General features: G+C 37.5%; 2 protein-coding genes across 18 annotated transcripts in view; one reads left to right on the plus strand and one right to left on the minus strand.

Moving 5' to 3' along the window:
- The window catches only part of LRMP (lymphoid restricted membrane protein), a 75963-nt gene extending 72695 nt beyond the window's left edge, over window positions 1-3268 (plus strand). For all 4 annotated transcript variants that reach the window (XM_025401196.1, XM_025401198.1, XM_025401197.1 and 1 more), the window contains 2 exons: window positions 1883-1990; window positions 2758-3268. In XM_025401196.1, coding sequence (XP_025256981.1) covers window positions 1883-1990; window positions 2758-3001 — 352 coding nt within the window. In that variant the 3' untranslated portion in view covers window positions 3002-3268. The remainder of the gene's footprint in view (window positions 1-1882; window positions 1991-2757) is intronic.
- CASC1 (cancer susceptibility 1) overlaps window positions 3222-21671 on the minus strand; it is a 79162-nt gene continuing 60712 nt past the window's right edge. For 7 of the 14 annotated variants that reach the window (XM_025401205.1, XM_025401204.1, XM_025401207.1 and 4 more), the window contains 7 exons: window positions 18090-18165; window positions 16635-16795; window positions 14040-14196; window positions 9565-9779; window positions 6733-6900; window positions 5075-5188; window positions 3222-3755 (listed from right to left, as the gene is read on the minus strand). In XM_025401205.1, the coding sequence (XP_025256990.1) occupies window positions 3480-3755; window positions 5075-5188; window positions 6733-6900; window positions 9565-9779; window positions 14040-14196; window positions 16635-16795; window positions 18090-18165 (1167 nt within the window). In that variant the 3' untranslated portion in view covers window positions 3222-3479. The remainder of the gene's footprint in view (window positions 3756-5074; window positions 5189-6732; window positions 6901-9564; window positions 9780-14039; window positions 14197-16634; window positions 16796-18089; window positions 18166-21671) is intronic. The other 7 variants (XM_025401211.1, XM_025401209.1, XM_025401208.1 and 4 more) reach the window with 4 other exon arrangements.

Below are 21671 nucleotides of genomic sequence, written 5' to 3' on the forward strand. Positions count from 1 at the left end.
TGCCTACCATGTGATGAATACTCTGCTTAATTCTAAGGAATATAAAGATGAGCATGACGTGGTGCAAACTTCAGATAATCTGTTTTGGTTTCTTTTCTTTTTTTTTTCCTTAAAGTCCTGGTTGCCTACTGCATGTGTTACAACTCTTTTCAGATTTAGAGTTAACATAATGAATCTTTTTTGAGCTGGTTGGGAAAAAAAAAAATCAGTTCAAGAGTCTCCTTCAAAAGATTATCTAGTTTTTGCTTTTTGTTAGTATGGTATGATTTCCACTGAGAAGTCTTTGTAAACAAAAGACTGAAACGTTGAGAATCTTACAGAAATGCAATTTATCCTGGCTTTTGGGTCTTGTTTTCTTTAAAAACTAGTCTATCATATTTATTTCCTATAGATGTTTGAATGAAAAAAAAAAGATCTTTGAGACACATTTCCCTTTGGCAATTCTCAGGGTATTATGAGCTTGAGATTTCAAAATTCAAATCCAACTCGGAACTCATCAGCAAATATAGTGGAACAATTGTTTTGCTTAGGTGGAGGAACACCTCTTTAAATAATATGATTTGATTTAAAATGCAGTCAATCAATTGCTATTTCCCAGTTCACTGAATACTAATTTATTTTAACTAATCTTTTAACTCGTTTTACATTGAGAATATTTTCAAAAACACTTTTTAAATTATTAAGATTTTCAGAGAAAAAAATAAACTCTGATGTTACTCCAAGTTAGCACTGATTGGAAATCATACAGAGAAAGGAATACATTCAATAATAATGAGAAAAGATTTTTACTAATGTTAAATACAATCAAATTTAAAAGGAAGAAATATGGTGTCCACATTTGTTTTATATATACACATACACACACGCACACACACAGTGTATGTACATACCCATATATAAAATATATATACCTATGAATATGTATTATACATATATAATATCTACATATTTTTATACATAAAATATATATACTATATATACACATATAATATATACATATTCTATATTATAAGCTTGAATAGTATATATTAATATGTGTACATATTATATATGTAAATGTGTATGTATATATTATATATAACTATGTCTATATATAGTATATATTTATATATACTGTACTCCAGTATAGCAACAGAGTCACTCTGTCTCTTAAAAAAATCTATATTATACATACACATATTTATATATATGCACACATATAAAAAATATAAATGTATTATGTAGTATATAAAAATATGAGTATAAATATGTATTATATAAATACATATATGCATAATGTACAATATAAATGTGTATATAATCTATAAATGTGTATATAGAATATATATATATATTTTTTAAGAGACAAGAGTCTGACTCTGTTGCCTAGGCTGGGGTGCAGTGGTGCAACCATAGCTCACTACAGCCTCCAACTCCAGGGCTCAAGCAATCCCTGGAATCCTGAGATCCTTGGGAGGAGTCCCCTTCCTTGGCCTCCCAAAGTGCTGAGATTAAAGTGTTTAATAAAGTATGGTTAAACATGCATATATATATATGCATGCAGACAAAGAAATCATAGTAATAACATTGGTTAATGATGAGTGGTGAGACTAACTTCAGAATGTTCTTTTTAAACTTCCCCTTTTTGTATATACTTGGCTAATATTCTAACTTTCTACACATTTATTATTTTTCTAAATAGAGGAACTTATTTTTAATTAAATTTCTATAAAAGGTTTACGTTATAAATCTGGTGATTTGATTTTTAGAGTTAGATATTTATCAAGTTTCCCTAAAACAGAACATTTGTCTCTTGAGTTACAGTAAGATTTACCAATATTTTATGAATAATTATAGCATATTATCCTTAGTTTCAAATATGAAAAACAATATTTATTTACAGAACTAAAGATGACTCAGAGCCACCTGGAGAAGAAATAGTAGAAAGGACAAGGAAGCCAAGTCTTTCTGAAAAGAAAAACAATCCATCAAAGTGGGATGTCTCTTCAGTGTAAGTTATCTACTTGATAGATTCTACCATTTTAGTGGAATGGGAAAGGGTGAGGCAGGGCTGACAGTATTCATCTTAACCAAATTACTAAAAGACTTACCAAATTGTTATATTTAAGATGAACAACACTTTGTATGTCTAGTTATCCTTGAACCTATGTTACCTATTTTGAGAGAGAGACTACATTCACATAACTTCTACTGTAATATATTGTTATAAATTATTCTATTTTATGTTAGTTATTGTTCATCTTTTACTGTGCTTAATTTATAAATTCAATTTTATTATAGGCATGTATCCATAGGAAAAAACAGTATATACTGGGTTTAGTACTGTTTTCGGCTTCAGGCATCCATTGGCAGTCTTGGAGCCTATCCCACAAGAACAAAGGGGGACTACTGTACACACACATAAGTACATACACAGACATCCACTCTACCCAGCAAAGAACATTTTGTTTCCACTGTAGGAGTATGTTGCCTTACCTTACTGAAAGAATGAGATACTTGTATGTACTTGTTAGAAGATATGCCTACATCACGTAATTTTCAGATTCTCATCATAGCACATCATTTCTTTAATCCTAATAGTTACAAAGGGTGGGAGGCAAATTGTTTCCAAAACTAAAATGATAAATCATAATATGCAGATTAAAAGGCAGTTTTGTGGGTATGGAGGACAGATCACCTGATTGGTGGTGTTAGCAAAAGGAATGTTTCTAATGACAAATTACCAATTATCAAATTCTGTTTGTGTTTTCCTTATAGTTATGACACAATAGCTTCCTGGGCAACAAATCTCAAGTCCTCCATCAGAAAGGCTAATAAGGCCCTCTGGCTTTCTATTGCATTCATTGTACTGTTTGCAGCTTTGATGAGCTTCCTCACAGGCCGATTTTTCCAGAAGTCTGTGGATGCTGCTCCCACACAGCAAGAGGACTCATGGACGTCTCTAGAACATATCTTGTGGCCATTTACCAGACTCCGACACAATGGGCCACCACCAGTGTGACAGCAGGACATCCTAATATATGGATCTTGATTTTTAAGTTTCAGTATCTGAACTTCGTAAATTAGTAACTTTTAGCTGGGAAAGTATAGCATGAAACCAGAGGTTCTCAGAATGACTGACTGTAAGATAGCTTACATTTCCTCTTTTTGCCTTTATCTCCCCAACTAAAATACAACAGGGAAGAAGTCTGCCTATGATCTTTGAATGAGCTTTTATTATATATTGTTTGTTAAAGTTTATTGAAATAAAGAATCATTTAAATCTTCATAGAGTGAAAGTTGAAATTCTTAACAGGCCAAGTATTCAAAGGAAAAAAAGCCATACTGTGTTTAAAATAAAACTTGAGTAGAAAATGCTGATTACAAAATTTTAATAGCTGATGTGAAATGTATTCATTCACTCATTACATTCTGTTGCAGAAATACCTGTCTTTCACCATGCTTGGTTCTTCATACTGAATACAGTTTGTAAGTGGAGGTTAGGAGTAGCTGAGCAATCTGGTAGAGAGCAGCATGTGGCACACAGAGTTGACAAACTGACAGTTGGAACTCCTGACTTTCTCCATTGCTTCTTTAGAAGCAAAATCCCTCACCATGTGATACAAAGTAGAATGAAACTCAGTTTCTTCTTTAAGCGCTTCAGAAAATGCCTCACTCTCTTCCTTGATCTTGAGTCTTTGTGCTCTGTCACCACTAAACATTAAAAGGGCCCAATTAGGATTCTCAGTACATTCTTCAGGAAGGTGTTCCCTCACCTAAAAATAAAAAAAAAATAAAAAAAATAAAGGAAATTCAAGCAACTTGTTAATAATTTATCTTCTATTCAGTATTTTGATAGCAGATTATTATTTGAAGGGCTCAATTTATCCCCTAAAATTGCAAAGGTTAAAAGAAACAGTCTATATGTTCCATTACTGGGTTTTGAAAAACCATGACACTGTTTATATTTTGGTGATTATGGAGCCTATCCACATGTATTAATTCATGCAACAAATATTTATCGAGTGCCTATCATGTGTGAGGTACTGTTCTAAGTGCTGGGGATATAACAGGGAAAGAAAACACAGAAAACATATAGACATACAACATATATAAATAACAACTGCAACAACAAAGCCCTGCCCTCAAGGAGCTTATATTTGAGTCGGGGGGGAAACACACAATAAAAAACAAATAAATATGGTGGCCTGTTTAGGCCAAAACATTCATCAGTCAGCTTTTAGAATTTGATATAGTTACTGCTACCTGATAACAAGGCATCAGGAAGTTAAGTTGGAGGACTAACCCTCTCAGAGGAGAGGGCCTGTAAGTCACAGATATATTCATGTTAAAAGCTTCCATTTGTTCTTTTTTTAAAGAGATGGGGGTCTCACTCTGTTGTTCAGGCTGGGGTGCAGTGGTGTGATCATAGCTCACTTCAGCCTCAAATTCCTGGGCTCAAGCGATCCTTCTACCTCAGCCTCCCAAGTGGCTGGGATTACAGGTGTGAGCCACTGCACCCAGCAAGGCTTCCATTTGTTCTTGAGTCAATTTGTAAAGAGATACAAGGACTCTGGCCTGGCTTGAAGTCAAGAGCTTGGACAACAAAGGCATAAATTTTATATAATTTGGATTTATATTTTTGATGAAATTTTTTTTTTTTTTTGAGATGGAGTTTTGCTCTTGTTGCCCAGGCTGGAGTGCAATGGCACAATCTTGGTTCACCACAACCTCCACCTCTCAGGTTCAAGCGATTCTCCTGCCTCAGCCTCCTGAGTAGCTGGGATTACAGGCATGTGCCACCACATCTGGCTAATTTTGTATTTTTGGTAGAAATGGGGTTTCACCATGTTGGTCAGGCTGGTCTTGAACTCCTGACCTCAGATGATCTGCCCGCCTCAGCCTCCCATAGTGCTGGGATTACAGGTGTGAGCCACCGCGCTTGGCCAAAAATTTGAAATTTTAAAACTTCATATTGAATAATTTTTTTTTACTTTTCTAAGAGGGGAAGCCATGGTCTACATTCATTTAGTCTTAGAGTACTTTATCTTCTTTTGGAGGACAAAGTAGTTTTATGGGTTTCTACATATTATACCTTAAATACAACTTTCGTAGAATTACATAGTAGGTTCCACTTGCTCCAACCAAACGCAAAAGTGGAACTTAGTAGGGCCATCTGTCGATAAGCTTTCACTTCTACCAGAGGAACCTGTCAATGTAAAAACAAATAGAATTGATCTTTGAGCCTCCCTACAAGTCTTCCTCCATCTTTGGCCTCCTTCAGTCTATTCTCAACACAGAAGGATCCACTTGAAATTGTAAATCAGAGTACATGACTCCTCTCTCAACACTGGGCAATGGCTTTCCTTTCTCTGAGAATAGAGTCCAAAGTTAACAATGACTTGCACGGCCCTCTGACATCCCTACTCCCGACTCCACGTATATCCCATTACCTGCTGACCTCTTTTTCTTCTCCCTTTGCTCTCTCAGTTCCAGACTCCATGGTTTCCCTGGTGTTCCTCCAATCCTCCAGCACCCCAGGCCACTCCCTCAGGGATCTTGCTCCAGTTGTTTACCAGGAAGCTGCTTCCCCAGATGAGGCACGTGGCTAAAGTCCCCACCTTTGAGTTTCGCTCAAGTGTTATCTCTCATTGAGCTGCCCTCCCTGACACCCTATTTAATATGGGTGTCATATGGCCTCAGCCTCACTATTCCTGATCTATCTTTTCTTTTTCCCATAGCACTTTTCACCTTTTTAACATACTAATCATTTATTTAAAAATTTTTTCCTTTGACTGGGAAGGAAAACAAAGGTAAGGACCTTTGTTTCATTCATTGATGTATCCTAATCATCTAAAATAGTGCCTAGCACATAGTGTTCAGAAAATAGTATTTCCTTGAGTAGAATATTCTGAAAGCATGAACAGAACACTACATTCAACATTACAGAGTAACAGGCAATTTGAGTTACTAAAACCAAGGGTTTTTTTCCTATGCATATATGTACATACACTTATTATTTCTAAATGTTATATGAATATCTACTTATATTGTCATTTTCTGATACATTCATAAATGTTCTTGAGTATAGAACTCTTCTGCCTACAAATTCACTTTTCATGATTAGAAGTTACTTTGTGTCTTCATATATCATAAATGTTTACTAAGTATCTACTATACTCTAGGACTATGCTAGATGCTAGAAGAATCAACGTTGATTAAGAAATGACCCCCATCCTCAAGAAGCTCACAGTTTAACCTGGAAGGATCTTACTGAACTAAAGCCTTATGAGGAACATGAAACAGTACACAGACAAGGAGGCTCTGCCAAGAAACCAAAGGAAGTGGGTTTTGTACATTGGTGGTCCTTGTATTCTTAATTCTGCCTAACTTACCATGTTTGGGAAAGTGCAGAGTTATTTACTATTTTAAGAAATCTTATATAATATCCAGTAATGCAAAAACAAAGTATACAAAATGAGAATTGCTTAAACTACCTTTTCACTAAACTGACCATCTGTGGATATGCTCCATTTGTCAATATGAAGATCGTACTACAGGCTTACTTAGGGAAAATTATTAAACTTGAGAGAACCCTGGATTTCTGGTCTTTTCACTTATTTCTTTCTAACTATAATACTGTATAAATGAACATATAAAACACAGTGTATATAATATTAAATTATATAACATTTAGTAATTGCTAACATTTTAAATGCCTACCACATTAAATTTGGAAAGATTCATTCTTGCCTTATTGTTTATAACAACATAAAAATGAGAGTATCTAGTAGGAAAAATATTCAGTCCAGCTTCTTTCAAAGCAATAATGAAAGGAATAGGAGTCATCCATGTCCCTTCCAAAAGAGAGATGTGTTTCTTGTCTTTCAGTTTGACTGAAGATAACATGCAGAGGTTTTCCTAGTTTAAGAAAAAAGAAGGTTTTATGTAGGTTAAAGAAACCATTACTTCAGTATCACTCCAGGTGCAGCCTTTAGATGCTTTATACATTTTTAAAAATCATCTATCCCTCTATACTAGAAAGAATGCAGGGCAAGTATATCTTAGGCCTCATCTGAATGCTCTGACACAAAGTCCCCATGTTACCTTAAGCAGTTGACCAACTCTTTGGGCTTCATCAGAACAATCAAAGGAATGGGCTACAGCATCTCTCAAGCCTCCTATTTTATAAGTTATAAGAATATGCACATGTTCACATTGAATTAAAACAGTTATTAGGTAACAATTATGATTCTACTTTTAGGGATCATTCTTTTCACACTCATAAAAGTTAACATAATCAGGCAATATTATCCAGTTTTAAAGTCTCGCAAAGTGACAGTTTGAAGGTGTGTAGAATTCACATCTCATTTTTTTAATGTTAATAATATATTTCATTTAACCCACTATATCTAAAATATTTCAATATGTAATCAGTATAGAAGTTATTAATGAGAGTTTGCATTCTTTTCTTCAACCAAGTGTGCAAAATTTGTGTTTATTTTACAGTTAGAGCATGTGCTAACTTGGACTAGTCACATGCAGTAGCTACATATGGCTGGTCGCTACCGCATTAGACAGCACAGATCTACTAACCTGAAAATGCACACTGAGCAGTCTTGGGTGTTTCGATCATCATATTAATAAGTGAACTTTGTGAAGATGCTTGTTATTTTTCCATGAGTCTAGAGGAAGAACCTTTGCACAAGTGTCGTCAGGGCTGCTGGAATGGTGCAGGGAAGCCTGAAAGGAGGCTCCAGCAATACAATCCCCTTACACAATCTCAGAAAGGTCATGTAACCCCTAATCTCTATGGGCCTTAGTTTCTCTATATATACAACAGGAGGGTAGACCAGAAGCATTTTAAGGGCACTTGCACACTAATGATTCTAAGGCATTCCATCTCCCATCTCATCTAGTTTTTTGTTGTTGCTGTTGTTGTTGTTGTTTCTGAGATGGAGTCTTGCTTTGTCACCCAGGCTGGAGTGCAGTGGCACAATCTTGGCTCACTGCAACCTCCGCCTCCCGGGTTCAAGTGATTCTTCTGCCTCAGCCTCCCGAGTAGCTGGGACTACAGGCGCGTGCCAACATGCCAAGCTAATTTTTGTATTATTAGTAGAGATGGGGTTTCACCATATTGGCCAGGCTGGTCTCGAACTCCTGACCTCATGATCCACCCACTTCAGCCTCCCAAAGTGCTGGGATTACAGGCATGAGCCACCGCACCCAGCCCTCATCTAGTTTTAAAAGCAAAGTTTAATAATATTCTAGGCTTTCTGTATTCATAATGAATTCTAGGTTATCTCTGTTTTTAAAAACAACTTATTAAGATATATTTTACATATCATAAAATTCACCTATTTCAAGTTACAATTCAATGATTTTTAGTAACTTTACAGAGTGGTACAACTATCACCATAAATCCATTTTAGATCATTTTCATCCCTCCCAATAAGATCCCTCATGCTCATTTACAGTTAATCCCACCCACCCTCAGCCCCAGGCAATGGCTAATCTACTTTTGTCTCCATACATTTCAGGCTATGTAATTTCTTTTCTTTTTTCTTTCTTTCTTTTTCTCTTTCTCCCTCTCTCTTCTTTTCTTCCTTCCTTCCTTGTCCTTCCTTCCTATCTTCCTTCCTTTTCTCTTTTCTTTCTTTCTTTCTCTTTCCTTTTTTTTTTTCTTTCTCTCTCTCTCTTTCTTTTTTTTTGAGACAGAGTTTCACTCTGTTGCCCAGGCTGGAGTGCAGCGGTGCGATCTCAGCTCACAGCAACCTCCGCCTCCCAGGTTCAAGCAATTCTCCTGCCTGAGCCTCCCGAGTAGATGGCATCACAGGTGCATGCCACCATGCCTGGATAATTTTTGTATTTTTAGTACAGACAGGGCTTCATGATGTTGGCCAGGCTGGTCTCGAACTGCTGACCTCAGGTGATCACCTACCTTGGCTTCCCAAAGTGTGGGGATTCCAGGCGTGAGCCACCGCCCCCAGCTCAGGCTACATAATTTCTGACTGATGAGCAATAGGGGATCATTGAGAAAGAAACCAAACTCAAAAAGGATTTCAAATGGCTGGATGATAAAGATCAGGTAGCCCCTTTAGGGTGGATCAAAAAACTCTGAAATTCATACTGCAGCCAGGGTTGTTGGTTCATCAGTTGATCTATCCCTAGTAACTTTAAGGTACAAATTTAAGTTTGAGCCTTGCTATTTACATGTTTATTGCCTATTTAATTATTCTACTAATATTTCATTTAGAAATATAGCTCAAGGTACATTTTTTCATGATTAGAAGTTACTTTGTGTCTTCATATATCATAAATGTTTACTAAGTATCTACTGTATTCTAGGACTACGCTAGATGCTAGAAGACACATATTTCAATATATAAATTGAAGACACATTTCAATGTATAAATTATAAGACACATATTTCAATAAGTCACATATTTCATTATATAAATGATTATAAGACACATATTTCAATATATAAATCAGCAGCCATTGATTGCTTTTGACAAACTAGTATTCCATTAAAATGGTTTACCTCTGATATGACAGTATATAACAACTATAATAGTAACTCACCTTAATTTGTATCTGAATCTCAGTAAATACTGTAGTCACAGTTAAAAGTACTTTATTTACATCAAGTGGTCTTAGTTCCCATGACTGGTACGGCATGTTAATATGAGCATCTTGAATCAAGGTAACAGGGCCAAAGGTGTCCAGGCTGAATGTTACAAGTCTTTCGTTTGGTTTGTAGGATACATTGCTGATGCCATCAGTTCTCCAATGTTTACCTTTATAATTAATGAAGAAAGTGACACTAGTTTCAATTTTTCCCTATTTAAAAAAAGAAGATAAATGAAACCACCAAAAAAAATGCTTTGTGTATAAATTGATTGTTCATATTTAGAACAGACACTCAAAAGAAGGCCAGCTTTGCTGAGACATTCCCCTGCTTACAGGATCAAGTCCCACCTCCTCAGCATGGTAAGACCTTCAGAATGACGCCTTGACTCACTTTATTGGCTCCATCCCTTGCCACTCCTCAAGGGAAAAAGTTTTTCTCTTTTCAGCCCCACTTTTTTTCTTTCCTTAGCAACACTGTATGTATACCTCTGGGCCTCTGCACATATAGTTCTTTCCTCCTACAATACTCTTCCCTAATCTTTCAGGAAATTCTCATCACCTTTGCTTTAAAATGACTTCAAAATTCATGTGTTTTATGTATACACTTCAATTATCTTTAGTAAATTTACCCAGTTGTGCAATCATCACCACAATCCAGTTTTAGAACATTTTTATCCCCTCAGTAAGATCCTTATGTCCATTTACAGTTAATTCCCATTCCCACCTCCAGCCCCAGGCAATGATTAACGTACTTCCTGTAGGTGGTCTTTTGTATCTCTTACAACTCAATAAAAAAACACAACCTAATTTAAAGGTGGGTAAATGATCTGCATAAACATTTCACCAAAGAAGAGATATGAAAGGCTAATAAGTACCTAAAAAGATGATCAACATTATTAGTAATTAGGGAAATAAAACCACAGTGGGATACTACTTCACACCCACTAGAATGGCTATAATCAAAAAGATAACAAATGTTGTGAACAAACAGAAAACCTCATATACTGCTGGCAGACATGTAAAATGGTACAGCTACTTTGAAAAACAATTTGGCAGTTTCTTTGAAAGTTAAATATAAACTCAGTACTCAATCCAGCAATTCCACTCTTAGGTACATACTGAACTGAAAACATGCCCACACAGAGACTTGCATGCGAACATTCTCTTCATCTTTGAGGGCCCTGTTCAACATTCCATCCTGTGAGAAGCCTTCCAATACTCTAAAGATTGAGCCATCTCTGTCGTGCTCTACAGCGCTTTACATCTATGCTAGCACCCTACTACATTGTATTACAATATGGTGTTTTCCTGTCTGCCTCTCCTACAACTTTGAAACTCCAAGAGGAAGAAACTATGCCTCATTTATCTCTGTATTTCTTTCTTTCTTTTTTTTTGGGTGGGAGAGGGGTCATCTTTACAGGACAAATAAATGAACCATTTTCTTCCTGGATGTGCTCTCCATTTCTACTTAGCTCTCTTTCCTGTTCTCAATTGGAGGGTTCTGTTGACTAGTTTTTACTCTTAGATTTCATATAAGAAATACAATTACATTCACAGAATTATTCTGAATTCCTCTTTTTGTCTCTACATTAGCAAATAATTTTAATTTATAAGGTAAAAAGTTATTACCTATAAATAAATTCTCCAAATTGCTAGTATTTCCAGGCAAAATGTTTCCCCATGGTTTAAAAATTACTAGAGTTGTAAATTACTGCTGTCTAATTGCTGAAATTGTAGAGTGAAATTTTGCACAAGTTTGTTTCCCTGAATTGTGTGGAATAATTTGTCTAATTCTAATTTCATGTGAATAATTTTTTTTCAGACGGAGTTTCACTCTTGTGGCCCAGGCTTGAGTGCAATGGTGCGATCTTAGCTCACTACAACCTCCGCCTCCCAGGTTCAAGGAATTCTCCTGCCTCAGCCTCCTGAATAGCTAGGATTATAGGCATGTGACACCACGCCTGGCTTTTTTTTAGTAGAGACAGGGTTTCGCCATGTTGGCCAGGTTGGTCTCGAACTCCTGACCTCAGGTGATCTACCCGCATCGGCCTCCGAAAGTGCTGGGATTACTTTGGGTGTGAGCTACCACACCCAGCTGTGTTAATAATTAATGTGAATTAATTAGGAATATGTGAATACTTAGGAATATTACCATTAAAGCGACACCTGTGAAACTATATCAAAAGAGATAAAGTTGTTCATGTTGATGTATTTTATAGTTTAATACGTAAGAATTTACTAGGTTTTTAAACTTATTTTTTGTTTTTTGAGACAGGGTCTCACTCTGTCGCCCGTGGAGTGCTGGGGCACGATCACTGCTCACTGCAGCCTCAACCTCCTGGGCTCAAACAATGCTCCCATCTCAGCCTCTGGGATAGCTGGGACTACAGGCACATGCCCCCATGCCTAGCTAATATTTGTACTTTTGGTGGAGATGGGGTTTCTCTATGTTGCCCAGGCTGGTCTTGAACTCCTGAGCTCAAGTAATCCACGCACCTCAGCCTCCCAAAGTGCTGGGATTACAGGTGTGAGCCACTGTGACTGGCCTACTGTTTTTAATACATAGACTATTTCTAGAATATAAATAATATATCTTGTATGTCTGTCTATATAGACAAAAATGTAGAGCACCAGGGCATTCATTAAAAAATTTTAAAAACAAAATATTTAAACTTCCTGGTATAAATTCCTAAATTCTCTGTTCCTAAATTTTCCATAACTAAATAAGTAGATTATATAAAAGCTCTATGCCTTAGTGATATTTGTTCCCAGCCTATCACCAAGTATATAAATCCCTTCACCAACAGATGAATATAGAAAAACCTTAAAAACAAAGGTGCACTCTCATCCAGGATCCTTAAAATGGCATATATTAATTCACCAGACCAAGATCTTTCAAAATTCAGTGAGCCTACTCCAAAGGAGGTATTTGTTAAAGATTAACAAATCATTAGCTTACATCACTGTACTTACAATTTTATTAATATTTAAGTTTTGAATAAGCAATAATGTCCCACGGCTCAAAAATAAAAGGTATACAAAAGTGGCTAATTTTCCATTTCTCAAGTTTCCCATTTGCCCATTTGCTCATCCCCAATACTTGTGTACAATTTATAAATAACATTAATCAAATATTAATTATCCAAATCTGAACTATTTGATTATTCCAGAAGAGTAGAGTTTTTATCTGTTTTTGATTTGCTAAACTATTTTGATATTTTTCTTTTTTTTTGTTGTTTTTTTTGAGATGGAGGGAGTCTCGCTCTGTCACTGGAGTGCAATAGTGCAATCTCGGCTCAATGCAACCTCCGCCTCCCAGGCTCAAGCAATTCTCCTGCCTCAGCCTCCCAAGTAGCTGGGACTACAGGCATGTGCCACCATGCCCCATTAATTTTTATATTTTTAGTAGAGATGGGGTTTCACTATGTTGGCCAGGCTGGTCTCGAACTCTTGACCTCAGGTGATACGCCTGCCTCGGCACCCCCAAAGTGCTGGGATTACAGGCGTGAGTAACAGTGCCTGGCCTGATTTTAATATTTTCACTCATTTTTGCCTGTTTGTTTTGTTTTGAGACAAGTCTTGCTCTGTGGCCCAGACTGGTGTGCAGTGGTGTCATCTTGGCTCACTGCAACCTCCGCCTCCCGAGATCAAGCTATTGTCCGTCTCAGCCTGTGGAGTAGCTGGGATTACAGGTGTGTGCCACCACGCCCCGCTTATTTTCTATTTTTAGTAGAGACGAGATTTCACCATGTTGGCCAGGCTAATGTCAAACTCCTAACCTCAGATGATCCACCTGCCTCGGCCTCCCAAAGTGCTGAGATTGCAGGCATGAGCCACCACGCCTGGCCTGTTTGTTTTTTTGAGACAGACAGTCTCACTCTGTCGCCCAGGATGGAGTGCGGTGGCACCATGTCAGTTCATGGCAACCTCCACCTCCCAGGTTCAGGCGATTCTCATGCCTCAGACTCTCAAGTAGCTGGGATTACAGGCGCACATCACCATGCCTGGTAAATTTTTGTAATGTTTTAGTACAGAGGCGGGGTTTCACCATGTTGCCCAGACTGGTCTTGAATTCCTGAGCTCAGGTGATCTGCCTGCCTCGACCTCCCAAAGTGCTGGGATTTACAGGCGTGAGCCACCGTGCCCAGCCTTTAACTCGTTTTTTAGAAACATAACGGTATAACCATAAAGTAACTGTTCATAGACAATGGCAGATATAGATACTTTAGGAGTTAATATTTACAACACTCAGCAAATTCTAAGCTCCAACCCCTATTCATTTCCATTAAGAACAAACAAAACGAGACCCTCGAATTGGCAAAGAAATATGTAAAATAATAAGCTCAGTTAATACACTACACTTCCTGTTTCAATTTCAGGTTTTTATTGTTATCCCTCTTTTTATTACATAATTATAAAAGCTGTACCTTCAGCATCCCACCTTACAACCATAGGATTCTCAAAAAAGATGACATTCTCATGAACCTCAAGAGTGACCTCTATAGGTGGGAAAGCATTTTCTGTCTCAAAGTCTTCTGTAGTTTCTGGAGGATATGTGTATTTCTGTAATCCTTCTTTGAGTATCTTTTAAAAATGACCAAAACAACATCAAGTTAGTTGATTGGTAACAGTGAAAAATGTAAATAGTACTGAATAAGCTATATAGTTATTTTTAATAAGCACTGCAGTTTGATCCCATTTATACATAGATTAACAAAATGTCACAACAAAATTTAAAAGATAAATGATTGAGAAAAAAAGTTACTAAAGATGAATGTACAGAACTTCCTATGGGCCAGATTGTGTGGTGGGGCTTCCTCATCATTATATTCCTCTAAGCAATCCTAAAGGCCTATATTTAACAGAGATGATAACTAAGACTTGGAAAAATCAAGTAATTTGACAAAGATTACAAAATGACTTCAAAGGGGCACCAGAACTCAAAACCAGGTGCATGGGACCCTAAATCACATGCTCTAATACCATGCTAAGGGTGTGCAGGTAAAGAGACAGAAACATAGACGACCTTTTGAGAAGAATGGAAATGAATGAATGCAAGTGAATTAAGCAGACAGCAGATGTTTCTGGGATAAGGAAGATTTGTGCATTATCTGAATGCAGCAGACAAGGATCTAGCGAAGGAAGAAAGATTAAAAAATATTAGAAAATAGAAGAAAAATTAGGGCAAGATTCCAGAAGAGGTGGAAAGTTATTGAAAAAGTCTTGAAAATGAGGAAAGCCTCTTTGTTGCAGGAGAGAAAAACAGCTATGAAGCAGGATTCCTTGGGTTCAAGGGGAGAGCATGAAGTGGTCTCAGGACACTGCGACAAAAGTCAACAACAACAGATCTTTAGATGGATTCTTGAAGACCCCAGCTCAGTCTGGGATCTTATGGATAAAGAGAATATTAAAATTTTGTTGGAGTGGGAGGTGATTAGGGCAATAACAGGGGGGAAAAAAGGTTGGGAAATACTTCTCAAATACAAGAATGCACCAAGGTCCTTAATGGATAGGATTATGGGTGAGAAGTACCCAGCAATCTGTGTACAGGTTGTGTTAGGGGAGAGAGGGTGAGAGGAAAAGAGAGACAGAGACAGGAAGAGGGGGAGAAAGAGAGAGAGGAAGGAAGGGGCAGCCTATGACAACATAACTGGGTATATATGGTAGCATTCTATGGGAAGCAAGCCACCATGAGGTTAAGTTAAAAATAAACCAAGTCGGCCGGGCGCGGTGGCTCAAGCCTGTAATCCCAGCACTTTGGGAGGCCGAGACAGGCGGATCACTAGGTCAGGAGATCGAGACCATCCTGGCTAACACGGTGAAACCCCGCCTCTACTAAAAAATACAAAAAAACTAGCCGGGCGAGGTGGCGGGCGCCTGTAGTCCCAGCTACTCGGGAGGCTGAGGCAGGAGAAGGGCGTAAACCCGGGAGGCGGAGCTTGCAGTGAGCTGAGATCCGGCCACTGCACTCCAGCCTGGGCGACAGAGCAAGACTCCGTCTCAAAAAAAAAATAAAATAAAATAAACCAAGTCAATAATAGCACAAGTGTTACTACTTATAAAACAGGGGCGAGAAACTCCTTGAAAGATGATCTAACAACCGTTATCACCAAAGTGTGGTCAGTGCATCCGCAGCATTGGCATCACGTGGACTGATTTTCAAATTTCAATGTGCATAGGAATTACCTGGGGATCTTGTTCAACTGCAGATTCAGTAGCTCTGAGGTGCAGCCCAACATTACGCATTTCTTGCATGTTCCCAGCTGACACTAATGCTGCTGGGTTCAATGCTGTTGATTTAGGACCATATTTTGTATATCAAGGATTCAGACTAGTGATTTTCAAACTTCAGGGTGTGTTTTTCCAAAACAGATTGTTGAGCCTTACCTCCAGGGTTTCTGATTTAGTAAGTTTGTGGTGGGGCTCATTAATTTGCATTTCTAGCAAATTCCCAGATGATGCCAGAGGATGCTGATGCCTCTGCTCGAGTGGTTGCATATTGACAACCACTGATTTAGACTAGAGTCCGCAAACTACCATCCCTGGGAAATCCCATCCACCACCGATTTTTGTAAATAAAGTTTTATTGGAACATAGCTTTGCCCATTGGTTTATACACAGCAGTTTTAGTGCTGCAATGGCTGAGTTGAGTAGTTGCATCAGAGCTGGTAGGGACCGCAAAGGTGAAAATATTTACCAGCTGGCCTGTTACAGAGAAAGTTTGCCAACCTCTGATCTAGAATATTATTATTAAGACAAAATTGGCACTAACAAAACATAATGATGTAAATTTACAATGAGGTTAGCATATATGAATTCTAGTATAAACTTCACATTATTTTACATTCTTTTATTATCTGATTCAAATTTTCAATACCAATACATTTAAGACAGTTTAAAATTACATTTTTTCCTTTGTGTTTGTTTAATAGGGTTAAAACTTAGATGTTAGATAATATGAAATAAAGTAAAAGCATGAGCAATTATTTTACTTATAAGTTTTGATTCAAGCATCAACCTACTTCCACAATCATCCATCCCTTCACTGGTTTACACTGTGGAGGAAGCTCCAAAATATCCAAGTGGTATACTCCACCCAGAGTTGTGAACTGGAATAAATCCACCATATCGTTTTCAAAGAAATCTGGCTTTTCAGAAGAATTCTCTACCAGCAACAACTGTGCTAAAATTAATCAGATTAACAGGTTTCAAATAGATTACAGTTTAGTATGCTCTTAGGAAAGAAATTTTAAAATTCTAATACTGGTAAAGGATGTTTCTATTCAACTAGCTACTAAGACTTTTCAAAAAGTGGTTAACTCAAAATGATTCATAGAGCTGACCTTGGAAGTGGAAATAGGCATGGGTAATGGTGGGGCATAGGGGAGGACACAATTTTTATTTCATCTACAAAACCATACAATAAGCATGTGTTATTATTAAAATGAAAACAGGTTGGGGCAGTGGTTCATGCCCAGTACTTTGTGAGGCTGAGGTGGGAGAATCACTTGAGACTAGGAGTTTAAGATGAGCCTGGGCAACATAGCAAGACCCCATCTCAACAAATAATTAAAAAAATTAGCTAGCCTGGTGGTGCATGCCTGTGTGGTCCCAGCTACTCAGCAGGCTGAGGTGGGAGAATTACTGGAGCCTGGGCAGTTGAGGCTGCAGTGAGCCATAATCCGCACCACTACTGGGCAACAGAGCAAGATCTCGTCTCAAAAAAAAAAAAAAAAAAAAGAAGAAGTAGAAAGAAAAAGTGAAGGAGAAAAGGCCTGTTATGAAAAAATATGCTAAGAAATATATAGAAAATAGATTCCTAGAAGTTATTGGGAAAAAAACATAAAGTTAACAGAAAAGATGTATATAAATCTCAAACTAAAAGACTGACATATTAGACATCACATTTCTAAATCACGTTTCCTTGACATTTCTAAACTATATCCAACTGCTATTTGCCAGGACTAGACTGAATGCAAACACTTGTGAATACCCAGAAGTGTTGAGAGACTTTCAGTTGTGTATGTGCACTCGTGAAAGTTCATTACAACATTGTAATAATACAAAATTAGAAACAACCTATCAATAGGGATTTAAATAGTGTTCCATTATTGGATGGAATTATACAACTACTTTAAAAAGTGAGGTTACCAATGTATTCTTAGAATAATGTTTAATATTCATTTATATGAAATATATATTGAGTTCTATGTATGTAACTTATTGTTAGGTGGGAGAAAAGTATTCTCAACAAAAACATTTGTATAATATAATCCCATGGTTTTATCAGAAATTAAGAGAGACAGGGATAAATTGAGCAAAGAAATCTGTTAACACTGTTACAAAAGGGACTATGAAGAATTTTCACTTTAAATATATTTTTGCAATGTCTGAATATTTTAAACCATGATCCTGTATTTCTTCTGTAAGAAGAAAATCTCAATAAAGTTAAATTATTAAAATGTAATTTAGAATACCTGCTGAAACAGTTTCACTTAATACTTTCATCTCTAGTTCACATTTTATGGCTTCAGATTCTTCCTCAGCAGAACTCTGTAAAAAACCACAGACATATGAGTGTGATTGTCAGTGTCTACAGAGCACAATTATTGTCTTTGTGTTCCAGTACTCACTTCAGATGTCTGGTACCTTAATTCTAGGGCCGAAAACCCCAAACTGATACTTGCTCTACCATAAAACGACTCAAAAGCAATATTTTAAAGAGCAACTAAAATCTCCACAAAACTTCACAAGGGCAAGAAGCTATCCTGCTCAGATTCTCTGCTGAAAACCCTTAAGTGTAAAAGATGGAGATTAGGAAGCAATACAAGGTATAAAAATTATTATTTATATTTGCATTTTGGTTTATCCAGGAGGTAGATTTTGCTTTCATTTGATAATCAGCTCTGATAGAGTCATCCCAAAGCCTGCTTTGGGGTAAGTCTCTCAAGGAAATTAAAGATGTTGCACCTCAAGTAATGTAGAAGATAGTATCTCACTGTACTCTAGTGCAGTAAAAATAATCTAGACTCTATGTCTAAATCTGCCACTAACTTACTTTTCTGACCTTGAGCAAGTCATTTAACTATTATGAGCCTCAAATTCCTGATGTAATGGTAACATATTTGGTATTTAACTGTGTATCAGATATATAACACATCTTGCAAACAATCCGAAGAATAAGGAAACTGAAGCTGAGGGAGATAACTGTTTTAAGGGTCAAATAAGATAATGGAAATAAAAGAACTTTGGGTAATGTAAAGCACTAGACAAATGCAGTGTTGCTAGTACAAAAATTGTGTGTGTGTGTGCGCGCTAATACTTGCAAATTGAATGACATCCAGTAAACTTCATTTGACTTCAGGTAGTACCTGCACTTCTGCAGCAACAGAATAACCTTATACCAGGGTTCTAGTCAGATATTTAAAACTAGTTATTCCCATGACTCTTAACCATCATACACAGACAAGTCCCCCACAGTAAACTAGTCTTTCCCATCTCTCATCACCATATTGCCCCATGTGTCTTCCTCCTGACCAGCTTTAACACTATTGCATTCTCTGCAAACCCTTTCCATCACGCCTCTGAACCTTCTCCCTTGTTTATTCATTCAAAAAAAAAAAAAAAATTACGGAGCTCCTAAATAGTAGTGGCATTGCTAGACACTGGCAAATAAAAGACAAGGTCCCTGATGTAAGGAACTTCCAGTCTATTAGGGAAGCAAGTAAACAAATGGTTGTATTTGTGTGAGTGTTGTAGTAGAAAGTAAGGGATCCACAATAGGAGCACAAGGAAGAAGAGTTAATTATGTGGGAAAATGGGTGGATGAAGACAGGCAACACCTCTCTTACCTAAAGGTAGTAAGTTTGAACTAATTTTTTTTTTAAACTTTTATTTTAGGTTCGAGGATACATCTGAAAGCTTGTTGTATAGGCAAACTCAGGTCACAGGGGTTTGTTGTACAGATTATTTCATCACCTAGGTATTAAGCCTAGTACCCAATAGTTATTTTTCTGCTCCTTGTTCTCCTCCCACCCTCTACTCCTAAGTATGCCCCAGTGTCTGCTGTTCTCTTCTTTGTGTTCATGAGTTCTCATCATTTAGTTCCCACTTATAAGTGAGAACATGTGGTATTTGGTTTTCTGTTCCTGCATTAGTTTGCTAAGGATAATAGCCTCCAGCTCCACCCATGTTCCTGCAAAAGACATGATCTCATTCTTTCGTATGGCTGCACAGTATTCCATGGTGTATATGTACATTTTCTTTATCTAATCTGTCACTGATGGGCATTTAGAGGTTGATTCCGTGTCTTTGCTATTGTGAATAGTGCTACAGTGAACATACACGTTCACGTGTCCTTATGGTAGAATGATTTATATTTCTCTGGGTATGTACCCAGTAATGGGATTGCTGGGTCAAACGGTAATTCTGCTTTTAGCTCTTTGAGGAATCACCATATTGCTTTCCACAATGGTTGAACTAATTTACACTCCTACCAACAGTGTATAAGTGTTCCCTATTCTCCACAACCTCACCAGCAACTTTTAGTTTTTGACTTTTTAGTAGTAGCCATTCTGACTGGTGTGAGATGGTATCTCATTGTCGTTTTGATTTACATTTCTCTAACGATCAGTGATATTTGGCTTCTTTTCATATGCTTCTAGGCCACACATATGTCTTTTGAAAAGTGCCTATTCATGTCCTTTGCCCACTTTTTTTTTTTTTTTTTTTTTTTGAGACAGAGTCTCGCTCTGTTGCCCAGGCTGGAGTGCAGTGGCGCGATCTCGGCTCACTGCAAGCTCCGCCTCCCGGGTTCACGCCATTCTCCTGCCTCAGCCTCCCGAGTAGCTGGGACTACAGGCACCCACAACCGCGCCCGGCTAATTTTTTGTATTTTTAGTAGAGACGGGGTTTCACCGTGGTCTCGATCTCCTGACCTTGTGATCCGCCCGCCTCGGCCTCCCAAAGTGCTGGGATTACAGGCGTGAGCCACCGCGCCCGGCCAGGCCCACTTTTTAATAGGGTTGTTTTTCTCTTCTAAATTTGTTTAAGTTCCTTATAGATGCTGGATATTAGACCTTTGCTAGATGCATAGTTTGCAAATATTTTCTATCATTCTGCAGGCTGTTTACTCTGTTGATAGTTTCTTTTGTTGTGCAGAAACTCTTAAGTTTAATTAGATGCCACTTATCAATTTTTGCTTTTGTTGCAATTGCGTTTGGTGTCTTTTTCATGAAATCTTTGCCCATCCTATGTCCAGGATTGCATTGCCTGGGTTGTCTTTCAGGGTTTTTATAGTTTTGGGTTTTACATTTAAGTCTTTCATCCATATTGAGCTGATTTTTGTAAACAGTATAAGAAAGGGGTACAGTTTCAATCTTCTGTATATGGCTAGCCAGTTATCCCAGAACCATTTTTATTGAACAGGGAGTCTTTTCCCCATTGTTTGTTTTTGTCAGCTTTGTTGAAGATGAGATGTTTGCAGATGTGTGGCCTTATTTCTGGTCTCTCTTACCTGTTCCATTAGTCTATGTGCCTGTTTTTGTACCAGTACCATGCTGTTTTGGTTACTGTAGACCTGTAGTATACTTTGAAGTCAGGTAACATGATGCTTCCAGGTTTGTTGGACTAAATATTGAAAGAGAATTATTAATAGATCCTCCCCCAAAAATGGTGGGAGAGAATTCTAATGTGAGTGAAAAGCATGAAGCAAAACAGGGTTCCAAGTACTCCAAGTGGTCAGGTATAGCTGGAGTGAGGCATGCCAGGAGGGTGTAAAGATCTGAGGCTGGAGAAATGCCAGATTGTGGAGAGCTTTGAATGCCACTCTAAAGACTTTAGAATTTCTCCTATGGGTAAAGGAAAGCTCATAAAAGGCCTTCAGTAGGAATCTAATGTGAAGATATTTGCATTTGGAAAGAGTATTCTGGCAGCCACCTGATCAATGGGCTGCTCAGTGAAGTGCTAGAAGTCCAATGTAGAGACGATCAGGACCTACCCAAGGCAGAAGCAACCAGGGCCACTAGATGGAGCTTATAGGAGAGATGATAAGGAATTAA

This window comes from Theropithecus gelada, chromosome 11 (genome assembly GCF_003255815.1).
Source record: "Theropithecus gelada isolate Dixy chromosome 11, Tgel_1.0, whole genome shotgun sequence".
Taxonomy (NCBI): Eukaryota; Metazoa; Chordata; class Mammalia; order Primates; family Cercopithecidae; genus Theropithecus; species Theropithecus gelada.